Genomic DNA, 24,386 nt, shown 5'->3' with positions numbered 1-24,386 from the left:
AAGAATGTTTTTGTGAAGCACTTGAAAAAAATAATATTAACCATTAATTTATGCTAATATTGCCAATCCATGCTAAAATTCAGAAAGTAAATCGGAAGTTCTCAAAAGGAGGATAAAGCTTCCTTTCAAGTCTTCTCCATACAAGTTTACAATCTGAACAGTCAGCATTATTTCAGAATCTTTCATCGGTAACAAACCACAAATACAATTAGATCCCCAGAAAAATAAAATTCAGTTTACTGGCCTTTTCATAAATTCACTGCAAGATTATGAGCAAGTCACCTGCCTTTTAAACTCCATATATGTAAAATGGGAATGATGCTGACCTATCTACTTGAGGTACCTGAAAAGTTAATGTAAATCATTTAATATAAGGTGCTACGGAAGTGCAAAGTATAAGCTGCAAGGAAATTTTGTTTAAAATAAAACCTAGTGGGGAAGGAACAATCATATTTTTGTGTCCAAATTCAAAGAGGTTGTAAGAGCAATAAAAGAGCACTCAGTGTAAAAATCCTCATCTACAATAAATATCAATAGGATTGTGGATGTGCTGTTGCGCTCACTGTTTACAAGAGAGAAGTGACTCTTTTTTCTACTCTAATAAACCATGCTTGATCACCTGTGTGTCTGGGTTTACCCTCCCTTCCCTTCTCAGAGCCATAACTTACCAGTGGGAGTAGTGACCAGTTTAGTTGTCATGATAGTCCCATTACTGCTAACCACCATAATAGGTGAATTGCTACTGCTGGGCAAGGTCGCTGTAACTGGTTTGGGAAGGATTTTACTGGGTTGCACCTGTTGAGTGATTATTTTAACACCTAGGAAAGGAGAAAGGTCACTGTTAAAACACAGGCACGAAAAGTTACTTTCTGAAATGCTTTCTCAGACCAAGCTCTAGTGGGCAAGTAGCCTCACAAGGCCCATCTATTCATGATATTGAAAACATATTTTTTTTGTTTGGGTTGGGTTTTTTTGCCTTTCATTTGTTTGGGGTTTGTTTGTGGGTTTTGTTTTGGTTTTTCTTTGCAAATACCAAGACAATCACCATCTTTGCCTTTCATGTGCCTGTTTCAATTCCTAACTATTCCCACTGAGGCGTGCAATTCCGTTCCATCATTGACTTGTTGCAGTGATTTTTAGCCTTTTCTGGTCCACGATTCCAATAACAGAACATTTCCCAAGAACCAACAGGTTACAACCAATACTCAATCGGTTCATATGCATGAACCATCTAAAAGTGAAATAGTTCTTCATCAATTTAGTCTGTAAGTTTTAATATGTCTTAATTAGCCTCACTGAATTTCATCCTTCAAAATAAATTTTAAAAAACCCACTTTTCTGGCAAAAAAATATTAGTGTGTGTAAGGAAGCAACTGCCACACTGGCTAGGGAAGGTTGCTTTAAGTAAATTGCTCTCCTCTTCATCTATTGGTTTTCTCAAAGCCACAACGGAATTGGGCTGAAACAAGCTCTGAGTAGAATCAGCAAGAACAAAGGATGAGGACACCTTAGGACAGCAAGGACTCTGTTCGCTCTCTGCCAGATTCACTTCTCAGTTGCAAACCAGGAGATTCAAGTCATTTTACATTCCAAGACGAGGTAAATGTGTTGCATTGTGTTGGTCAAATGCCATGAAACACCCAGCCTGAATTAATCCCACTTACATTTGTATGCAAATATTTCTAAGGTGAAGAATTTTGTCCACTCAGGATGTGAACTACTTGAAGTTAGAAAACATAAGTTAAAGCCTTTGCATCATTCAGACACAAAACTGAATAAAAGGCAAAGTCTCTGTGAAAACTGACTCACACCTTTCAGAAAGAATAGCTACCAGATGGTAGTGACGCTCTAATCGATCAAATTATTTGTTAATCTTATTGATCAAATATTATTCAGTGACTGAAGGACGGAGGCCTCATATCTGTCTTCATTAGTGGTATTTTTTCTTAGGCAACGGTCCTATAATCCAAAAGGTAATTTATTAAAGGACAGGAGTAGGACTGCTTATTTTTTTCATTCTATGGCCTATTTTAACTCTTTGATCTAAATAGTATGGATATAATTAATTTAACTGGCATGATTAATATATGGACATAAAAATACTTTGCACTTCTATAGCACTTCTTCCTTTAAAATTAAAATAACTTTTCAAGCATGACTTCCTACCACAACGTACGGAGAAAAAGAACGTATTCTATAGCAGAGTAAGGCGAACACAGAAGATTACATGACTTGCCCGAAGTCAACTGAATGAATCAGCGTTACAAAAAGAATCTAGTCCAACTTCTAGTCTCGGATCTAATTGTATTTGTTTTGACAAGTACCTAAGAAGTAGATTTTGATTTCTGGACCCAAGAAAAATAATTAAAACCTGGATTAACTTCTTTTTTCCAGTTGATACAGTTGAAAAGGTCTTGGATCTTCAGAATACCGGTGTCTTCCAGGTTGCCAATCACATTACTTTTGAAGATATTTACATACCTTTCAATCTCTAAAGATAAAACATTTAGTCCTAAAGCATGGTCTGCGTACCTGAGCCAGACCAGAAAAGTGACAGAACCAAATTCTTCAATTATTGTTAGATGAGAACATTAAGACATCCTTCACTATTTACTTATATCCATATTTAATGCCACATCCTCTAGTCAAGTCATTATGTCTTAACAACAGCACATTTTGGGACAGAATTCTGTCAAACCTCCTTGAGTTTAGACCTCACCAATCAGCAACATGACCCGAGATTAACTCCAACTACCTGATTCCTGTTTGATCTGAATGGTGGGCTTGATGCCAGGAGGCAACTGAGATTGTTGTGGCTGCTGTTGAGCTACAGATGACGGCACCAACTGTTGTTGCTGCTGTTGCTGCTGCTGTTGTTGCTGCTGTTGCTGTTGTTGTTGTTGCTGCTGCTGCTGCTGTTGAACCTGTTGTATTTGGTGCAGCTGCTGTTTGGGGGACTGCTGATGCTGTTTGGGAAACTGTGCTAAGATCTGAGTTGGATTCCCAACCAAACCTTTTGGGGAAGGTAGTCTGGTAGAGGCAACTTTAATTGCCGATGTAGACACACCTGTGAAAGAGTAAATGGTTTAAGATGGAGTGGCGCAACTCGGAAGGAAAACATTACTATTTCTAAAATAATTTTACATTTAAACTGTCTTTACTAGTAATAAAAAAACATAGATATACATAAGTATATCATAAGCTCCCACATAGCAGAAGTGCTCTGTTCAGAGGCAACGGACTTTTATACAGATTTTCTATGTGGCAGCAGAACGGCAGTTAATGGAAAGACCACAATCCCAAGTCTACTTCCTGCACCTTTGGTAGTATAAACAAACTACAAATATTTCCAAAGCCTGACCTTTAAGCTTCAAGAAAGCAAAATATTGTAGTGAAAAGTCTAACTAGAAAAAGTTAGAGATACGAGGATGATAAATATCAAACCAACCAACATTAGAAGGGAGTATCTGCTACTAAGCGCAACGCTATTTTAAACTAACGAATCAAGCAATAGTATATAATTTAGAAAACTGTGAAACACAGGTTTTTTGTGCTGATAGGTTTAAGTGATTGTACAAGTAATAAAGTGATTAAAGCAAGTTTGCAGTAAAATGAAAAGACAAAGTTCCCAAATAAATCCCAATCTGTCATTCTCTTATATAGCTGTCGCAACATTTCCAGCAAAATTTGGCTTCACCTATAATTGTAAAGTGCACATCCTTAAGCATCAAAAGTCAAATATAAAGCCCATGTCTTATGAAGGCACTTCTTAACCAAGTTCCAGCTGTAGTGGAAAATGGCAAGAAAATCTCCCTTCTTATTTCTGTACATTTACAGATAGCAGTGACAATGACAGAAATCATAATAAACCACTATTCTAGCAACTTAAATAAGCAATCCTTTTCTCACTGCATCATCTAATATGGTTTCTCCTGTTCCTTGGTCGGCTGTTTTCATCCATGAATTTAACCTCCACATAAGAAGTAATGATTAGTTTATGTCACAAAATATTTCACCAGCACCTTCTGCAATGACACTTATAGCCTTGAAAAAAACTGCTAAGAGATATTCCAGCTAAAGTATTTTAGAATTATAGCTTCTTCTGTGATCAAATCCAACTAAAAATCCACAACATGAAATTGTGCTGTAAGCCCTTGTGCTCTGTAGAGCAACATCTTCAGGATCTGATTAACAGAAGCAATATGGAAGTCAAAACACCTCCTCAGCCTTCATGTGGTCGACCAACTCTTTGTGGAATGGAACAAGAATGAAAAATATGGACCAGGAAAAATTGCCATTTGATATTTGTTATTGTCAGGCACAGTATTTTTCCAGTGCTGGTCACTGAAGCCCTTTCATTCATCTGCATCTTCCCTTCCAAATGTTGCCTGTGGCTGTGGAGCTGAATCAGTCAAGTTGGCACACACAGTGGGAATTAAAGATCAGAAACCTAGGAATCTTAATCCAGGCCCACTCAGGTCTTAATTTTTAAGGACCTGGAAAAGGACATGCTGAAAAAATGCAAATAAAAAGGTGTAAACAGTTCTCTACCTTTCAGAATTGTCATCGAGATTAGCTACCACTAGAAATATGCTAAAGAATGGGTATGTCAAGCATAAGTTTTATTTTTATGTTGACTTTGCATGTTTTTGTAAATCAGGCTTTAAGAGAAGCAACCACCTTCAAATATTGGAAATGTTCCTTTTTCACACATCAGATAGAGTTGTCAAAGCCAGTCATTTTGAGGCTATAATGTTTTAACGCTGCAAGTAAGATCTTGTTAAAATAAAAAGCTATGCCACACCGTCTCAGCACATGCTCTTCAAGAAGAGGATGCCCATGTTTGTTGAAGAGGGAAAGAGTTCAACAAGAACTTTTGTGGAGTATCTTGGATTAGTTCTGTCACCTCTTCCACATCTCCTGCACTTTACTCATCATATGTAAATATAAAGTGCATTTTCCTCTACGCTATTCTCAAAATAAAGCCCGGTTCATCAGTGAAATAATACAACATTATGGCCATACCTTGTGCTACTGTTGACATAACCACGGATGGCGTTGATGATACCACAGCAGTCACAGCAACAGTATTTGCAGTACAGGAGGCAGTAGAACAGCTACTACTGCTGCTGCTGACCAAAGAGGACTGAGCAGCCGTGATAACCACCGGTTGCTTTTGAGTAGTTGAGGCAATGACTGACGTTGGGACAAGTTTCGTAACTGCTGCATAGTTGTGGGACTTTGAAAGGATGTTGGGTACAAAAGTTGAGCTTGGAGAGGTGGTTACTATTATCACCTGAAAGAAGAAAAAGAACAAGGAATTCATTTGTTCTTCGCATTTATTTAAAGGCATGAAAATGCAGTAATATATCTGTCTGTGTGTATTTAGTTTTAAGGATACATTTTTATTACGACCATCTAAGAGTGTCTCATTCACATTTCCTAGAAACAACAAATTTCAATTAGTTTGAAGAAGTGGAGATAAACATTTTGTTAGAAACCCTTCCCTTAGAAGGGCTGCTTTTTTTCTTTTGAGTAAAACAATTACTAACTAATTAAAGTAGAATTATTTCCTGTCTGAAGGAGAACAGACAGGAATGAATTGCTTGGCTTCATTAAACTGGGCCAGGAAGCCTGAAGCCCATTTAAAATGCAACTGAAGGGATTTCAAGGAAATTTTAAACACCATTCTCCCAAACCGAAATGGCAATGAGAGAACCAATTACTTTCTTTTTTTCTCTTTAACAATTAACAAGCAATTGCTGAGTCAGCAATGAGAAATATTTTTGATCCACAAGGCTGCAAACAATCAATATTTCATCTGTGAAAAACGTGGTTTAGGTTGAAAACAATTTCTGCTTTAATTAGTGCTCTCAATAACAAGAAATTCTGTCTCATCTGTCTGAAAACCATTTGTTTAAAGACAATAAACATTACCTTGAGTGCGAGCTGCAATTACAACACCATTAATCTGATTTGACATACAAAAGCATAGAATTCACTATAACATTGGACAAGATCTGTTCTTATTCAACTGACCCAGAAAATCAAGTATTTCTTAAGTATTGAATATCAAGGCTGTTTAACATGATTCCTTTTATTCTGCTTCTACGTGCTTCATTGTACTTACACACAGTTAAAATAGAAACACACAGCACAGAAATACAACATACTTCCAATTTACCATGCAAGAACACAGAGAAATTATTTTAATAATGCAAGTGCCCCAATTAAAAAAGCAACCCTCGTTTATTAAAAACCTTGAAAATAAAAACTTATTAATGATTTGATGCAACAAAAGCAGATAGAAAAAAGATGGTATAGAAAGAGCAAAGAAACCCTGGGTCAGCTCAAACCAAGTCTTACAGTGCTGCCCAAAGACTATTGAAACTTTGCCTGACAAAGAAAAAACATGATAATGGCACCAGAAATACACTTAAGTGACAGATTAAGGAATAAGAAAGAAGGAGTTTATAATTAAAGAAAAAAATATATATATAATCACATGGAATAAAAGCAGCAATTTTCACCACCATGGCTGCCTCTCTCTCTCCTTTCGCCCCAGTCCTTAGTTTTATGGTCCCAATTATTTAGTTTTTAGGCTTTAATACCTCAATCTGGTGAAACCCAAAATCTTATCACCTCCATCAGCTACAGCAGGGTGACCACAACTGAGCAGTGTCGGAAGGACAAGGTTTCCACATCTGCTGCTCTACCACTTCATTGCATTCTGCAGGGAGAACGTGTCCTCTGCATCTCTCTTATTTTTGCCTTCTGCCCAACCTTGATTTAATAAAACACCTTTCCAAAATTGCTCTTAGGCTACGACCATGCAGATGAGCTGAACACAACACAGCTTGATTCTGCTACGAGAAAAGATCCTACGATGATGCGCCTCTGGAGTTTTATCCCATTTCTTAAACAGTCAGTTACAACCAGAAATACTTCCCAAGTGTTTGACTTTTAGGGCCAGCTTCATTGCACCTAGGATAATTAATTTAGGAATACAGCCAAACGACAATTTGCAGTTAAAAAAAGGCAGATTATTCACATTAAACTTCCTATATAACCCGTAGTGCAACAGGGCAAGTTTAGCATCTCAACTAAGTACAGATATGCAAGATGAATGTGGCGTAACCACAAATCCTGAACACCATTGTCTTTCAATGAAGAACAAGAGATAAAACCATCACTTAACACCTTATTTAATCATGCGAGGAAAAATAAAAGCTTGTAAAGCATTATAGTCCAACAATGGCTGCTGTTCCGAGACTAAGCAGATTTGGGTCTCCTTATTCTTTCAAAGTTAACACAGCAGAACAAAGTTTAGTGATTTTCATGTACGAAGTATATCCTGAGAACAGAATTCTCAGGTAAAAGTTTAAAAGTATAAAAGCTCAAATCACAACAATGACGTTTTTCAGATACTATTTTCCCATATATGTTGAAATGATGTAAGTAACGTCATCACGGGTACCAAAACTGCATCACATCTTTTACAGCAGAAAGGCTGCCTAATTTAAAAAAAACAACACATAAGTTGCTTTGTTGTTGTTGATTGTAATTGTTAAGGTAAAAACTAATTCCTAACAAACACTGAATTTAGTACTGTCACCTCTATTTTGAGAGGCATTAAATCCCAGTCTCTGAAGAAATAAAAGCATTAATCGCCAGAAGCTTCCCTCACTAGATTCCTTCTGTGTCCTAGACAGAGGACTTGATTATAAGAGAATCCAGAAACTGGAGCTGTGACATTATTAGTCGTTACGACAAATTTTCCTCCAACCTACTAAAATGTCAAAACAATTCAGAAAGCTGGCATGCAGAAACGACGAATTTCATTCACATCCAACAACTTCACTCACATCCGACAGTGCTTGTTTAATATAGTACACTTCCAATTGGAGTGTAAGAAGTCTGCCACTTAATTTAAAAGTACTAAAAGGGTTTTTTCCCCCATCAAAATGATATAGATACATATTTCGGCATACCTAAATCCAGCAAGAGTACAGTGTGATGAGTTTAGATACAAAAGCTACTACAGCTCTCTAACAAGACAAGCAATTATTTTTCCATTGTTGCAGATTAGCAAGAGTCAAATAATTCACTGCAAAGCAAACCCAAAAACTTCCATGCCAGAACAAGCAGAGGCACAACTGCATAAAGACTCTATCACTCCATTCTCTTCCTTTCAGAGATTTACTACACTCCATCATCAACTACTATGATATAACACTCATAGTTACAACACTACAGACATTTAAGGCAAAAAAATTCTTCCTGCACAAAAGATGAGCCTAACAAGAACAACAAGATTGGCAAATTAAGCTGTATTGTAGATGTGGATTTGTGGCAATGAAAGCAGGACATTTTATTCGATGGTTTATGCTCATTCACAAATTTCTATTTGTGTATTTAGAGGTGAAATTTGCTTAAGGACACTGTTACAGAACAGTGAGTCAAATGAAAGCATCTGAAGTGGGAAAAGGGCAGAAAGCAAGTTCTTCATTGCACATCCCTTCAGTTAATCTTCCTTGGTTATAGAGTTTCCAAAAATGAGGACATGGGAACTCTGCTAATCCAGAGTCATAAAACAATGAAGAAGACTAACAGCACAAATACTGTGCGAAGGTTTGAGCTCAATAGTCAAACTCTCAGGGTTGAAAAAGAAAATGTCTGTTAGTGGCCAGGCTACCATCAGTCTGTTGGTATCAGGGCCAAATTATTTCCACAGACCATCCTTCTCCAAGTCTGCCTTAATAACCACAGCAAGAACAAGCTTGGTTTGGGCCAGTCATCTTTTTTTATATCGTAAGAACAAAAGAGCAGACACATCTGAAATGCTTCCTAAAGTATGGGAAAGTTGTCATGCCATAGATCAGGCATGTAAATATCTGAGTCGAATACAAAATTTCAACATGGAAAAAAACTTCTCCACACAACTGCATTCTGGTGAAAGCTGGGCACATTGAGCTGAAATAATGCAACTGATTTTGACCACTATAACACTGTTAATGTAGAATGAGAAATGGCACACTAGTACTGTAAGGAAAATAAAGCCCCCCAGTCTTTGATCGGCTCCGAAAATAAGCTTTATAGATCGCAAAAAAAAGCTAGGCTCTAGACAAAAGGCTTGGCAAGGGAAAGCCCACGCCACCTCTCCTGGAATTCCACTACTGCAAAGAATCATTATAAATAAGGAAAATAGAAATAAGAAAGATTACCTTTGACCAACAGTTGTTACCATCTGAAGGCTGTTCAGTGGCCTATGTGATCCAGTTCTCAGTGGACTAGTGTCCATATCACAAAACCCAACACCACAAATGGTCCTAACTGGTAACCTTGTTGGCAGTCTCACCAGAGAGGCCAAGAATTGAATGAGCATGGAGACTGAATCCCCTCTCATCCCTAGAAGTGGTCCCTTCAGGTCAGGGTTGAGGCACATTGGTGGGGCAGTCTGGGGGAAGCCTGCACTCCCGCTGCCTGTGCTGTACCTGTTCTGTGGATAAAAAGAGGGCTTCAGTCTCCACGGCTGTCAATCCAGGTCCTTTCACACACAGGTGAACTAAATTCATACAAGAGTTTGGTTTTTCTCTTTGTTTTACAGAGGGATTACCTTATCCCAAGCGCAATCCTTAAAAAGAATACACCAACAAACCAGCCAGACAGTTCATCAAAAGTAAGAGTCAAACATCGTGTCTTATTCATTGATAAAACCAGAATAAAGTAACATTTGGCAGCTTCCCCCACATACCTTCTGTGTTGTCGTGTTTGTTGTCTGTGTTGAGGGCTTAGTGAAGGTTATTTTCACAGGCGACATGTGTGGCGGTAAGGAGTTGGCAATGCTCTGCATGATATTACTCATCTTGGGGCTGCCACTTACAGGCACAGTGATAGTTTTAGTGACAGGAGTCACCGCCTTCGGGACTTCTTTCAGGAGAACGGGGGAAGAACTGGAAGAATTCGTTCGCCGTCTTTTGCGGGGTTTTTCGTCATCATCTGAGCAGCTGACACCTGGAAAAGAAGTACTTTTTCTATATTATATTTTCCCCAACTGTGGGTCTCGGTGTTTTCTAAAACACTAAAAATTTGCTGAGTTTTATACTCACTTTCAAATAAGATAAAAAGAAATAGAGGATAAATCACATCTTATGGTCACAACTAACCCACACCACATCACAGATGGTCTTGGTCCTTGATACAGACCACACTTCCAGTGCCATAAAGCCAAGAAACAAAACCTCATAAAACACAAGTCGCTCAGTTACTGGGTTAATTCCATTCAGCTTAAGATATTAAAAGAACAATGGAGCCAATACAGGGATTTCATTCTGTCTCCAAAAGTTTGACTAATGAGACTATATACACAAGGGGACTGGACAACATCATTCACATTCCAGCTTAAAATTTTACACTACACTGTTGTTGTTGTTGGTTTTGTTTAAAGCCCCTGGACTACTGAAGTTTATGCTCCTGTAGTTTTCCCTGATTTCAATTTTCGTACCTACTTTAATGCCATCATTAAAACACCTTTTTCCCTTTCACCTCAATACAGCATCGAGATCCTTTTTGCTTTTAATTACATACTTTAACTATGAAGGTCAAACCTCACTTTATCAGCTTCTGTCTTGTTTGGTGCATATATATATATATACACATATACAGATATAAAACAGCACCTAACACACAATAATGAAAAACAGAGTCCAGTATCAAAGGAGTTCATTCTTTCTCACAATCATCTACTGTACACATATAAAGTCTGCTGCAATATTCAGGATAACAGTGTGATCAATGGAACTTAAATCCATATGAAACTTTCCAAAGCAGGCAACAGGTTCATAAATTGGTATACGTTACACAAAGATGCAGTTTAATAACTAAAAATTTCTTGTAGCTATTGGTTAGCATTTAGGTTTACCAATTAGCCAGTGTTTTTTTAAAATATGGAGATAAGCCAAAAAGACACAGTCTCCCCTATGCAAAACAAGACCAAGTGTCTTGTTCCGTTTGCCTGGAGCTTAAAGACAAAAAAATGCTGTCATGACAAGAAACAGTCTTGCTGGTAACCCAAGCAAACTTGGTTGGCAATCTCTAATTAGGGTTAAGATCTAATTAGTCTCTAATTAAAATATTCTGACATTCAAAAAGTGAAGACGCAGGAATTAACACGGACAAGAAAGTGCCCAGTAGAACAGCAAGTGATTTCTGAAAAATGGGATTCCTTCTTATCACGAGTACCAGCTCATTTGCAGGTACACTTCAGAATGCTGACAAAGATGGAAAAACAAGCTAGAGAAGAGAAGCAAAGACTATTTTTTAAGTTTGCTTTGAAGCCCAAAAAATAGTTTGAGGTGGCTGTAACAGTACAGATGAAGCATGGATTTACGAGCCCGGATTTCAGAGCTCTAATCAAGAATTCACTTTATGGCCCTGCACAAGCCTAGGGGTGATCTCCATCTATAAAGCAAAGATTTGGTTCCATGACTTCAAGGTCTATCATGAACAGGCTTTTAAGTATTACTCTGAGTACGCTATGCAGATTGATAACTGTGAGGTCACTAATCACACTGAAAATGTGTAGGAATTTCAGAATCCATTCCAAGCAAGAAAACACATGCAGCTAAGATGCTAGGACACAGCTGTTATTTTGGTGGGTCACCAAGAAACACTGCAGAGAAAGGTATTTATTTGTGGTCCTCGTCAACAAAAAAAATAAACAAAAAACAGGACACACCACAGATTAAACTAGCAGAACATTATTTTATGCTAAATACAGCTCACTGCATCTCCTGTTTTCACAGCTGAGGTTCTGCAAGAATGTTATTCCTATAATTTCACGTTAGAAACTGCGTTTGCAGAAGGTTTTTCACATGCGTTTAGCTAAAAGTTAATGCAGCTCAACTACAACTCACGCTTGGTAAGCAAGGGAGCAGAGGCACAGAGAGGTTAATGGCTCCATCAGCCTGTGGCTTGGACAAGGTCACACAATAGATCAGCAGCAAAGTCATGAATCTAACTCAGGTCCCCCAAGTTTGCTCTTGAGCAGGTTTGTTAAAACTAACATCACTGATATAATACACTCTGAAAGACACACTATTCCAAACAAAACAAAAAAGGAACAAAATGAAGCATGTGAAGTAGGGGAAAAAATAAAATCTAGGGATGGGCAGAATAAAAATGAGAACCTTTCATCCCCCTCCATTGTGTGTCTAGACTGGTTTTATACTCATTACCAAGTAATAATTCAAGAGAGGTCAAAATTAAATTTTTAAGAGGTTAAGAACATTTTCCCCCTGAATCTTTAAACTAAAGATGAGTGATTAGTGCATTAAATCAGAAAAATGAAAAATCTTAATGGGTTCCATGGGCTGATATAGCCATTAAAGATGGTGGTTTACAGGTAATATTATATTAAAGTAAGATGTGACATTTCTCACTAGCTAAAAGTTTATACAAACAGGCACATAAGTCATAAAGATTAAAATAATTCTTTAAATATTAAATGTATCCACGGCAAGCATAAAAATAGCTCTTATCAACTTTACTATTAATCTTTGTCACCCGCATTTCAACAGGCATCAAATAAGGACAAAAGGAAACATTTTTAATTATTAGTTAAATAAAACTACCTTTGATGAGCTAGGTATATGTATGAGGATATACTCTGTTTTTAGAACTACCTGATTTATTAGCCAAAGAAAGAGATGGGGAGAGACAAGAAAAACGACTGTTTCTAGACGTTACACCCTGGATTTACAAATTTAAAGAAATGAAAATGGGTATCTGGTGGGATTTTGTATGGAGTTTTCACAGTTGCCCAGGAATGCAAGCGTCACTAAGATTCGCTTCCAAATAAATCACAAAATGCGCCAACACAGTTAATGTAAGCATATAAATGCTTGCCAAACTACTGTATTCTGAAAACGTACAGGCCAACTGTGGAAGTGCAAAGGAAGGACCTTTTCTAACCCAAATAAGTGACTTCTATGCATTATTTAAGCATAAAGAAGAGGTAAGTCCTCTGCAGAAGCAACCAGCAGAGCCACCTTAAAAACAATTTCTGAGCAAGATGGATTAGAAATCCACTGATACACAGCAATTCCTATATTTTATTTTCAAAATACTTCTCACTGGTGTTGTCCTTTGTCATTGCCGCTCCCTGCAGCGTATTACAGTGAGTGGGTTTATCCTGAAGGCAATTTCTTTAAAAAAAGGGAAGCAATACATTCATTCTTCAGATTAAATGAAGCCATAAAGGCACTAAATGACTTGCCCAAGGTCAGAGTATTTAACTCAGTCCATGCTTCAGCCACCAGACTCTCCCTTTCTTTCCCTTTTGTTAATCGGTTGCTAGTATCACTTACTTTTGACGTAAACAGTACTTCCACTTGGCAAGACGACTACATTGGAGGCTGGACTGGCGGGTCTGGGGGACTTCACTGTCGCTACACTGCCACTTGGAACAGGGGTAGATGTTGGGGTTGAAGTGGTACTTGTGTAGGAATAGCAAACCACCACTGAAGAGGAGAAAAGACACCTTCCGTATAACTGAAGCGCAGAATCCCATTATTCTATCACTATTTTAACAGCTGAAATGGAAGTCAAAGACTTCTCGGGTCATTAGCCACATCTTTGCCTTTGCAGACCTGTTACTGTTGAACAGTCCCCAGTTTGACTTAAGTGCGGTCTTGGAATTAACAGCCTCAAAAGACAATATAGAAATCTCATTTCCCCTCCTCCCATCCCCAGAAATCTGTGCTGTCGATTCTAGATTTTTTTTATATGTATTAATCTGATGTTGTATTTTACAATGGGTTATTTGTCTTTTTAGCATTAAATATTTTGATCTTTTTGCTTTTCAGAAAATGACCACATCCAGACAGGCAACTGATAGAAAAATCACTAGTGCCTCTCTTCAACAGTACATCAGCTGAAGAAACCAAAATACTCCTTCCGCAATGAACAACTCATTTTGCTAATCAGCTTTTTTTAAACCCTTGCTCATAAGTAATATTGCAATAATCCAGTATTTCTCACAAAACCAGAATAAAACAGCCCATTTCGATAAGTGTTACACATTCTCCAGTTGCATGAAGCATAACTCAAACCTATTCAGCCAAGCTAAATGGAATGTGTACTAACATTATTTAAAAGGCACAGGGAAAGCAGAAAGTAGCTTTTAATTTGTTAATTTGGTATGTTTAATGTGAAGTAATAAAAAAAAAAAAAAAAAAAAAAAGGAAACCAACAAAATTTAATTTTCTTGACCTTCACCAAAACTTACTTATGTTTTTTAAGTGTTACGAAACACCTTCCATCACTTACAGAACTTTACAAAATCTTAAGCCATTGACATAAGTTTTTAGAGCTTACAGAATCCCAGAATGTCAGGGATTGGAAGGGCCCTGGAAAGCTCATCCAGTGCAATCCCCCCATGGAGCAGGAACACCCAGATGAGGTTACACAGGAAGGTGTCCAGGCGGGTTGGAATGTCTGCACAGAAGGAGACTCCACAACCTCCCTGGGCAGCCTGGGCCAGGCTCTGCCACCCTCACTGAGAAGAAGTTTCTTCTCAAATTTAAATGGAACCTCTTGTGTTCCAGTTTGAACCCATTACTCCTTGCCCTATCACTGGTTGTCACCCAGAAGAGCCTGGCTCCATCCTCCTGACACTCACCCTTTAGATATCTGTAAACATTAATGAGGTCACCCCTCAGTCTCCTCTTGTCCAGCTCCAGAGCCCCAGCTCCCTCAGCCTTTCCTCACACGGGAGATGCTCCACTCCCTTCAGCATCTTTGTTGCCCTGCGCTGGACTCTCTCCAGCAGTTCCCTGTCCTGCTGGAACTGAGGGGCCACAACTGGACACAATATTCCAGGTGTGGTCTCCCCAGGGCAGAGCAGAGGGGCAGGAGAACCTCTCTGACCTACTGACCACCCCCTTCTAACCCACCCCAGGTACCACTGGCCTTCCTGGCCACAAGAGCCCAGTGCTGGCTCATGGTCATCCTGCTGTCCACCAGGATCCCCAAGTCCCTTTCCCCTATGCTGCTCTCTAATAAGTCATTCCCCAACTTATACTGGAACCTGGAATCTAAGGTAACAACTTATACTGTGACATTATTTTGATATTTCCATCGATTGCAGTAGAATCCCAGCTTTCTCTCACCTTCTTTGTTTCCAGTTTCTGCAGGAACTGGCAAAGACGCGTTGTGCTGAACAGCTGCATTGGCGACAGCATTAGCGGTAACGGTAAAAGCTGTTTGTGGAACAAGTCGCGGCATCAGCGGCACCAGTCGACGACCTTCTATTGACCATTCGGAGGAGCTATTTGGTCCAGACATACTAAATAGAAATGAACGTTCTGTAAGTACGCTGCCAAGTTTCCAAAATACTCAGTACTCTCGTTCAAACACCTTTTTTCAACTGCCAAAGTCTAAAAGACACTTTCTAAAGGTATTCTAGAGAAATAATCCTGAACCTTATTCATTTCATGAAAGCCCTTACATTTTTCCCACCTGATACAGAAATCCTCCCACGGAAAATTTCAGAGTTGCTGCTTCTTTTGCTGATTGATTTTGCAGAGCCCTTAGAAGTCCAGAGGTCTGTGAATGTTGTGTTCAAAACCCCCTTATTAATTAGCTACTATTCAGGTAGAGTGGCTACACACTCTGCTTCTGGATGACAAAAATACCTACACATCCAACATAAGACTACTCAAATTGGTTATATTACAGGAAAAAACCCTTGGCTTCTGAAGCAAATCTTGCTCTACCTGAAAAGTTTCTCCAACTTATTAAATTAGTCCCAAACAAAGTAGCAGAACATTATATGATTTAAATACACCTTGTGCATCTTCCTCAACAGAAACCAGCCTGCTGCTCTCATTTTCTCTTAACCTTAGTACTCACACACTGACTAGAATGTTTCCAAAAAAAGCTGTTCTTATGTAGATGGAGAAGTGTTTCTGGTTATGACTGGTTTACATAAACCATTTGTCAAATCAGCAAAACCAAAAAGGCGAATTATTTTTCAATGCTGTTATGTTCTTAAGCAAATCAATCCATTCAATGTATTAATATAATTCTGAAAAAACAACTCCTCACATGAACTATTACAAGCAGTTTGCAGCAAAAGCTACCACAAATTAGTTCGTAAAATGCAGAGTATCTGCTCTGTTGTTAAATCCTGATACGCTTCAGCGTTCTTCATACGTATTCATATAGTGTAAGCAGAGCTACATCAGCCGAGGTAAAAATACATCTTTAAAATCAAAAATAAGACTACAAATGTTGCGTATAGCAAAGCTGGCAAAGTCGGCTTTCCTAATGAGTTAGAGAATTATTTAAGTCAAATACTATATTATCAACCATCACTTACAACGAGTTATCACAGGAAAAATAAAGAGACGCAGCACTTCACAATTGCACCTTGTCTGGATTATAACATTTCAGCCGTTTGAAGTTCAACACCTCAGGACAAACTTTATGCTTCTTCTGTAAAATGCTAAAAACAGAACTACTACTTAAAAAGGAAACTTGATTTAAGAGAAGAATCCTGATTTGAAAATTAAATACTTGGTTTTCATTATTTTTTCCCCTTTCTTTAAAGAAGTGTAAGGAACTCGGTGGTTTTTCTTCAGTAAACAGCCTCTTTCTAACTCTTTAAACTTGAACATTAAAGCATTAAAATGCTAAATATCCTTCTGCAGCACTAAAACAGTACGCTGATTTTGGAAGGACAGTTGCCAACTCCTATTTGTACGATTTCCTTTCTTTTCCTCCGTATGACACCTAAGTAATCAAACTTAAAAATCTACGGTTGTAACACAGATAAAGGAAAAGAAAATACAGACAACTTGCCATCCAGCTCTGTTTAAAGACAGTTCTTAACATTAAGGCTGTTAAGTATTTATCGAAAATAAGTAAGCACTTGCCCTCTTGCTCCTCTCCACCTCTCAAAATCACGTGGAGCTTGCGAAAGGGAACGCAAGGAGGAACCAGCCCCGTTGATGTCAGCACAGCAGCTGCATCAAGCACAGAACAGTGGAACTGATGTCATCAGTTATCTTGCTGCAGTTTCTCTACTCTAACATTTTCCACCCCCCTCTGTGCTGACACACTGTTTTCCACTAATCTCGGCCACCTCTTTCCCTCCCTTTGTCTTTCTACATGGTTATGTCCCTCCTCACATAACCTCTCCAAATGGATTTAAACAAAATTAAAGGTGAAATAAACAATAATAAAGCAAACACCTCTATCTGGCTCATGGATTTCTCTATTTTCTCCACTTTCTGTTCTGGACTATCTTAGAGAAAGCTCCTCCTGACAAAAGACTGTTTCTTATATTGTACTTGTAAAAGGAATGAGATGCCTTCAGATCCAAAATGCAACAGTATTAAATAACTGTTTCTAGTTCCAGGATGTAAATCTGATACAGTAATTCCTTCATCCACACACTGTTTTAACCACTATTCTTTAAACCAGCATCAATCTTCCAAGTTCTGCTGCTCAGTTAAAGTATAATGGATTTTCCAAAGAGCACCTTTGGAAATCACACAGAAAATGGCCTGTAACTTACTTGTGTGCGATAGTCGTTAGTCGTTCATCATTTACTGCTCTCCGAACTTCAGCGCGATGTCGCTCTGTTGAAATACTGTTAAAAAAACCCAGCAATATATTTTAGTCAGAGGGTGACACGAACATTTATCTAAAACTTCTAACTAAAATTAAACTTATGAATAATCTACTCAAGAGACAAAAGGGAACGGGCATTTACATTTAGGAGATTGTCACTTAACTTCTGCTGTCACGGTGAGGAAGAATTAATGTATTATTGCCCTAAAATATTAGTGAAGAATAAAAAGAACATTGTATTTCATAGGGTACCCCTACAAAACAGCTAGAATCCAATCTCCTAACGAGAGCAATAAATGTAAAGCCTATGGTAGGAAAATTTGCACAGAATGTGCAGCGTTCTTTCTTCACGTAACTTGGGGCCAAAGACCCTGAAGTCCTATCTTAATAGAACTCCATGCTAGTGCACACAATTGAACCAGCTGCAATCCTTTTAACACTCAGTATCTCACAAAACACCAACAACGATTCAACCACTAAAGCACAGTTGTTTTTCCTTATTAAAAACTCAAAGCAGAATAGGAATTAAACCTCCACAAGGCAGGGAATTACTTCCGTAAGTTAAGATTTGCTTGGTGATACTAGCGACAGAAAAAGAACGCGATACCTTAAAAGAAAACAGGTCATCTGTTCTTATTTTAAAAAGGTCAGAGTTACCTAAGCACTTTAGAGAGTTCTCCAAGAAGATCCTTCTTCTCTTTCGTAAGGTCTCCCTGCGCACGTAAGGCACTGATGACACCTGCGTACGCCTCCAGTTCTGAAGAATTAAAGCAAATAGTATTTCTATTTAACACTCACCGCGAATGGGGAAAAAAAGAAAAGTTATTTTCACTATTACTGACAGTATTTTATTAATTTTGAAAATCATTAAAAGGAACATGTCTTTCAATTATTCAGTGCTTTTCAAAAGAGACTGATGATTTAGAGCTCTCTCAGTCAATTACTCTGCAGCGTACAGCTTTTCTACGAAACAACTGTATCATCACAGAGGATTATCTAGTTTATAAACCAAACTAAATATTTCAGGCTCTCTCTGAGCTGACAGTTCAGCCAGAACGCTTGAAGAAACAGTCCCCAAATTTGGAGAGTAGCTCAGAACTCTCTAGAAGGAGGAGAAGAAAATCTTTAACACGTATCATTGTTAGAAGTTCCACAGAGAAGCTTGGCTTGAAAAAGTAATACACTATCAAAAGAACAACTAATTTTTTCCATAATGCCTTCCCTTAATTAGCATGGAGAACATAATCTCTAGTTTGTTAAATACAATCATCATAATCTTTTATGCCCATTTACTTGATATGTACAACTGCTTGAGTCTGAAAAGAATGCAACGCGCTGAACTAAACCTGCTCAACACAAAAGAAACAATCTGGTTATTCTTAAATGTAGAGCCACCATGAAGATTAATTCACAAAAATACAACTCTGATTTACCAAAATTTATAATTCCAGGCGACCTATGTAAATATCAGTCCACTGATGTTTTAAAAAAATAGAATAGCTAAAGATTGCTAACATTCTGAATTTTGCCCTACTCAGCAGTAGGAAAATACATCTCATACAAATAGTGGAGTCTGCTAATTTGCCCCCAAATGACTTGCTATCCTAAGCTTAGCAAGGTTTAAGGAAACGTTACTGAAACTCCTGCTTTAAACCACAAATACAGATTTTTTTTTTCCCAATACTTACATAGGTGACTTTGATTCGACACCCCCATTTCAGTGGTCAACCCAAACCCACCCCCCAACAGTTAACCAAAAGCGAGAATCAAAGGGGCAGATCAAAACCTAACACCTCTGAAGTTTGCTGTAAAAGAAAGACTGATGCTATTCTGAAAAGCCTGCAGGATTCCAAAGAGCTAATTTACAAATCAAATCAAGGAACTGGGTTCAAAAGAAGTCCTGCTCTCCTGTCCTGATTAAGCAGACAACACACAAAGCAGAGTCGCTTTGGTTAACTATGCGGCCTGCACAAGGATGCTGAGTGACCTACAGAAGCATTTGCAGCTTCAGTTATAAAACATTCACTAATTAAAGCAACAGTTATTACTAATATCAACATTAATTTAGACAACCACGTTACAGTATTTAAGATACTAATTATTTTCTTCTGTTACCAACATAAAGTAATTCTTAGATACAACCATATAATTATTTAGCAAGGATAGTTGTTTTTTTCCTTCTGCATTTTTAATAGCGATCCTCTACACTAGGGCTTTAAAAAAAGGCACATTCTGACCTTCTGGAAGCTAGCAAAGATAACAGAATAGCTTTAACCAGCTTCCTCACCCTTATGTCTACGTAGCAATCAGTAACTGGTGCGCCCTCTTTTCAACACAAAACACATCAAACGGCCTAAACAGATTTCACAAATAAATATAATTATTTCAAGCATAAGGTGCATCATCCCCTATTTCAGTTACAAACCATGAACACCGCAGAAAAACACCGGGTATTGCCAATTTCTCACCTGCACCACCACATCTCACCCATGTCGGACAATCCTGCTGTTGCGGTCAAAAATAAGCAGTTGGGCTGAGAATTGGAAAAGTGGGACCTTCTAAAGCAGATTAATATTGCAGGATATGACCATTAAAGAGCTATTTGCTCCCACTGCCCCTGCTCCTTCCCCCTCTAACCTTGTGAAGCGTCTATTTAAACTGAGAGCTTCTCTACCCTAGAGAGACAGGGCTCTGCTCCTCTGTTAGGCTGGCAGGGCCCTCTTGTGGGGACACAGCTCATGCCAGCAAAAAAAAAAGAAAGAAAACACTACTTATTTTTTTAATTTTTTTCTTTCCTGTCAGCCTAGGTTATGTCATTGAAGGAGGTGCAGCTGCAGTCCTGTTTGGCTCAGCTGCACCAGCGAGGCTGTGCCAGCACAGCACCGTCAGCTGGGCTAGAAGTTGGTTGTTTTGGTTATTTTTCCACACTCCCAGCCAGTGGAGCTGCGTTAACAAAATTTAGTAGCGCAGATCCGGTCCAAGTCTTTTTGCATCCTGTACTTTCTCCTGGTTTTCGTGCTTCTTGAGCCTCACTTAAACCTAGGGCTGTTGCCTTAACGGATGTACAGCTTCCAGTGTCGTGTAACAGCCGCATCACTGTCTGTTTGAATAGAAAGCAAATCCCAGATTCCAAAGGAATGAAAAAAAAAAAATAGGGCAAAGCGAGGGAAAATAAATTCTCCACTCTCAGAAACGAAAGTGGATGGCTTCATAATGCACGAGAACCTTGGCACAGTTAAGAAGTGCAGCACATCATTTAACATTCGGGTAAAATGAGAACTAGAAAAAGCTGTGACTTGACCGTCAGAGGAAGTTAGAGGCAGTCTCAACTTTCTTCCTGACATAATTTCTTAGATTATGAAATCTAAGGTGTTTTTTTTTTTCCCCTCTTCTAATACTACACAACATTTAACCAGCCAAACAGCTAAACTAAAAAATAAATACAGCTCTAAGAACCCAAAAACCACCAGGCAGGATCAGATCAAACGTCTAACAAAGGATTCTCTTTCCTGTGGTAGCCAGAAGTGGATGCAAGCAAATAGTTTTATTACCTTCCAAAATGCAAAAGCGCGTCTCCTTGTACACATGTATTTATAAGGATGGAGCACAAAAATATCTCCCTATATATGGCTTTTGGGCAGGAGTCTCAGATATTGCAAGACATTTGAAACAATGCAAAAAGCTCCTGCTGTTATGACAGTTAAAAGAGAACATTGTTGTCACATTTCCCTGATAATCTGTGCAACCGCAAATCACAAACTATAACTTCTTTTTTTTTTCCTCCTGTTTCAAGTATTTACGGTGGTATCTTCACAACTTAAACTGAGTCCCACAGTGCCAGTTACATCAGGGTTGTACGATTTTTTTTTTGGTACAAAAAGGCCTCAAACACAGAACTGAACAACAAACACCCTCCTCTCACAGAGTATCCTGTTGCATGTTAATAATTGTAAAAAGAACAGCAATGCAACACTGCGACATCAAGGCAGCGATGGACTGGTGCATCCATGAAGGATTCAACCAAAACCAATTCTTTTCTATTCATTTTGCCCAGGCAGAGAGCATCTGCTAAACATCACTTCAAACCAGCGCTGTCAAACCAATGACACATGCAAAGCACAAAAAAATGACTTGTAAGTTGCCTGTAGACATATTGAAGTATTTCACAGAAGCAGCAGGCAGGCGAATCTTAAAAGGGCGAACATACAGACCCACAAATTGTATCTTACTGTACCCAGTTTGCGAAGGATCCTCTTGCACTCATCTCTGCTGAGATCCAGAAGAGTTGGCCACACCACGGGCATCTTTCCCTCGCGTCTGCGCTCCCACAGAGCTCAGCCTCGCTGGAAAAAAGGAATATAAATGCAGTAAGCACAAGCCCCTCGTTTATTAATGAATGCAAAACTCTCCTCAGCCTGCTCGTAACTCCGCCAACATGTTCGCTCCCAGCCCCTGTAATGGGGCTTTGCATGCAGGAATCCAGCGGTTTCACAAGGGCACAGGCTCCCTATACTCTCTTACTCAAACCCATCACCCAAACCTTTTTATTGAGTATCTTGTAGGCTTTTTTCCACACTGGAGCGCTCTCCGAATTGATGCTGGAGTCTCCTCCCTCTCCTTTATGCACAGAGCACCTATTTATAAGAACTTCTTCCCAGCTCACCGCTCGCTCCTACTTCCCCCCCCCCAAACCCCTGGGAACGCATTTAGCGCCAGCCTGTTGTACGACAGAAAGCCGAAATGAATAAATAAATAAACAAATACATTTTGAAAAGTGAAAATTTGCTTTACTCGTACCAACACTCACCAAAAAAAAAAAAAAAAAATAAATAAATAAAATACAATCATAAAACACGGGAACACCCCCTCGCCCCAGGGAACGCGTTTAGCGCCGGCCTGTTGTGTGACAGAATGCCAAAATGATTAAATAAATAAATAAAATTTAAAACGTGAAAATTTGCTTTACGCGTACCAGCGCTCACAAAAAAAGAAAAATAAATAATAATTAAAAAAAAACAAAACAAAACACAGGAACACCCCCTCGCCCGATCGATGCATTTATCACCAGCCTGTTGTATGACACGACGCCAAAATTAATAAATAAATTAATACATTTTTAAAAGTGAAAATTTGCTTTAGGCGTACCAACACTCACCCAAAAAACCCCTAAAAAACGCAACAAACAAACAAAAAAGAAAACAAACACGGGAACACCGCCTCGCCCCATCGCATCTCGGCGAGATGCCGGGGGTGGCGGGGAAGGAGGGCGCATCTCCTATAAAGGAAAAAAAAAATACATATATATATATATATATATATATATATATATATATATAAAAGAGGAGCCGGAGGCGAGCGGGACGAGCCGGTTGGTGCCAGGGAGGGTGGGGGGATGGGGGAACAAAAGCCCCGGCGCCGCCGCACGTTCCTGGAGGGGGGAAAGGAGGGAAAGCGGGAGAATCACCCCCAGGGGCGCCCGGGGGCAGCCGCCACCCGCCGACTCCTCGGCGCTGGGTACCCGGTGACCGCCCCCGATGTCGAGAGGGAGGGAAAGAAGGAGCGGGGCGGCGGCTGCTGCTTCCCCGCTGCCCGCGGGGCCGTGAGGGGGCGGCGGGTCCCGCCGTCCGGGGAACGGGAGCTGCCCCCTTCCCTGAGGAGGGGGGAAAGCGCACCGGGGAGGGGCAGCGGAGGCTGCCGGGGAGCGGGACCCACCTGCCCGGCCGTGCCCGGCACATCGAAAGGCCCCTCGGCGGCCACGGCCCCTCCTCTCCCCTCCCGGTGCCGCTCTCGGGTTTGTTTGGTGGCGGCGGCGGCGGCGCTTCCCCGGGCCAAGATGGCAGCGGGGCGCACTGCGCATGCGCGCGCGCCGCGGGGCACGCCGGGAATTGTAGTCCCTGCCACCACCTTTCGCCAGCGAGGAGATGAAAGAAGCGGGTGGCAAGATGGCGCGGGGCGAGCGCGTTGCGCATGCGCGGCCGCGCAGGGTGTATCTGGGAGTTGTAGTTCTCTCGGCGATTGTCGACGCGGTGGGAAGCGGCGCCGGCCGTCCCGCCATGGCCCGGCGGGCGGGTACGGGCAGCGACTGGGGTCAAAAAACCCCGCCCGCGTTGCGCGCAGTGTAAAATACCTCCCATCTCGGCGTGTTTTAAAGGCGCCCCCCACGCCCCTAAACTTTAAGGCATTAACGTCTGACCGCCGCTTCTACAACGAAATCTGAGCGGGTTAACATCAGCCCTGACGTCATTTGGCCGTTTCCAGCTTTTCTGGCTGAAAAGCGGCCGCGATTACGCGCAGGGCTGCGGTGCGAGCTAAAAGGTCATAAAATCCACACCCTAAAACCACATTCACAGCCGCTTCGGGGTGTTTTTGCTCCCTGCGGTAATTCTTGGGGGAGCGGAGCAACCACCTGCTCCAAAACGCCGTAAGCGCTGTTTTCAGAGCCATGGCCTGGCAGTTATTTTATATATAACAGCAATTACAACTTCTTTTGTTTTTTTCCCTGCAGATTTCTAAGAATGGCAATAAATTGTATCATTTCTAAAAGACCGTAGATCTGACTAGAGATAGAAAACACCTCTGAGGTGCAGCCGAAGCTTAAAAACAATCCATTCGTGAAGCGTGTTGCTGTGAAAAAGCAAACAAAAATCATCACAGTATCACAGTATCACAGTATGTTTGGGATTGGAAGGGACCTCAAAAGATCATCTAGTCCAATCCCCCTGCTGGAGCAGGAACGCCCAGGTGAGGTC

General features: G+C 39.9%; 1 protein-coding gene across 23 annotated transcripts in view; it reads right to left on the bottom strand.

The window, feature by feature from the left end:
- The window catches only part of EMSY (EMSY transcriptional repressor, BRCA2 interacting), a 41,530-nt gene extending 18,019 nt beyond the window's left edge, over window positions 1-23,511 (bottom strand). For 8 of the 23 annotated variants that reach the window (XM_065072415.1, XM_065073434.1, XM_065072562.1 and 5 more), the window contains exons 1-10: window positions 23,350-23,511; window positions 21,872-21,980; window positions 18,295-18,394; window positions 17,582-17,656; window positions 15,171-15,346; window positions 13,368-13,520; window positions 9,755-10,014; window positions 5,026-5,296; window positions 2,756-3,067; window positions 669-818 (exon numbers count right to left, since the gene is read on the bottom strand). In XM_065072415.1, coding sequence (XP_064928487.1) covers window positions 669-818; window positions 2,756-3,067; window positions 5,026-5,296; window positions 9,755-10,014; window positions 13,368-13,520; window positions 15,171-15,346; window positions 17,582-17,656; window positions 18,295-18,394; window positions 21,872-21,941 — 1,567 coding nt within the window. In that variant the 5' untranslated portion in view covers window positions 21,942-21,980; window positions 23,350-23,511. Of the gene's footprint in view, window positions 1-668; window positions 819-2,755; window positions 3,068-5,025; window positions 5,297-9,754; window positions 10,015-13,367; window positions 13,521-15,170; window positions 15,347-17,581; window positions 17,657-18,294; window positions 18,395-21,866; window positions 21,981-23,349 lie in introns of all 23 variants that reach the window. The other 15 variants (XM_065072820.1, XM_065073792.1, XM_065073852.1 and 12 more) reach the window with 6 other exon arrangements.
- Between the last annotated feature and the right edge of the window lie 875 nt (window positions 23,512-24,386).

The sequence above is a fragment of the Columba livia genome, chromosome 1 (assembly GCF_036013475.1).
Source record: "Columba livia isolate bColLiv1 breed racing homer chromosome 1, bColLiv1.pat.W.v2, whole genome shotgun sequence".
Lineage (NCBI taxonomy): Eukaryota > Metazoa > Chordata > Aves > Columbiformes > Columbidae > Columba > Columba livia.
This window is presented reverse-complemented; position numbering and strand designations above follow the sequence as displayed.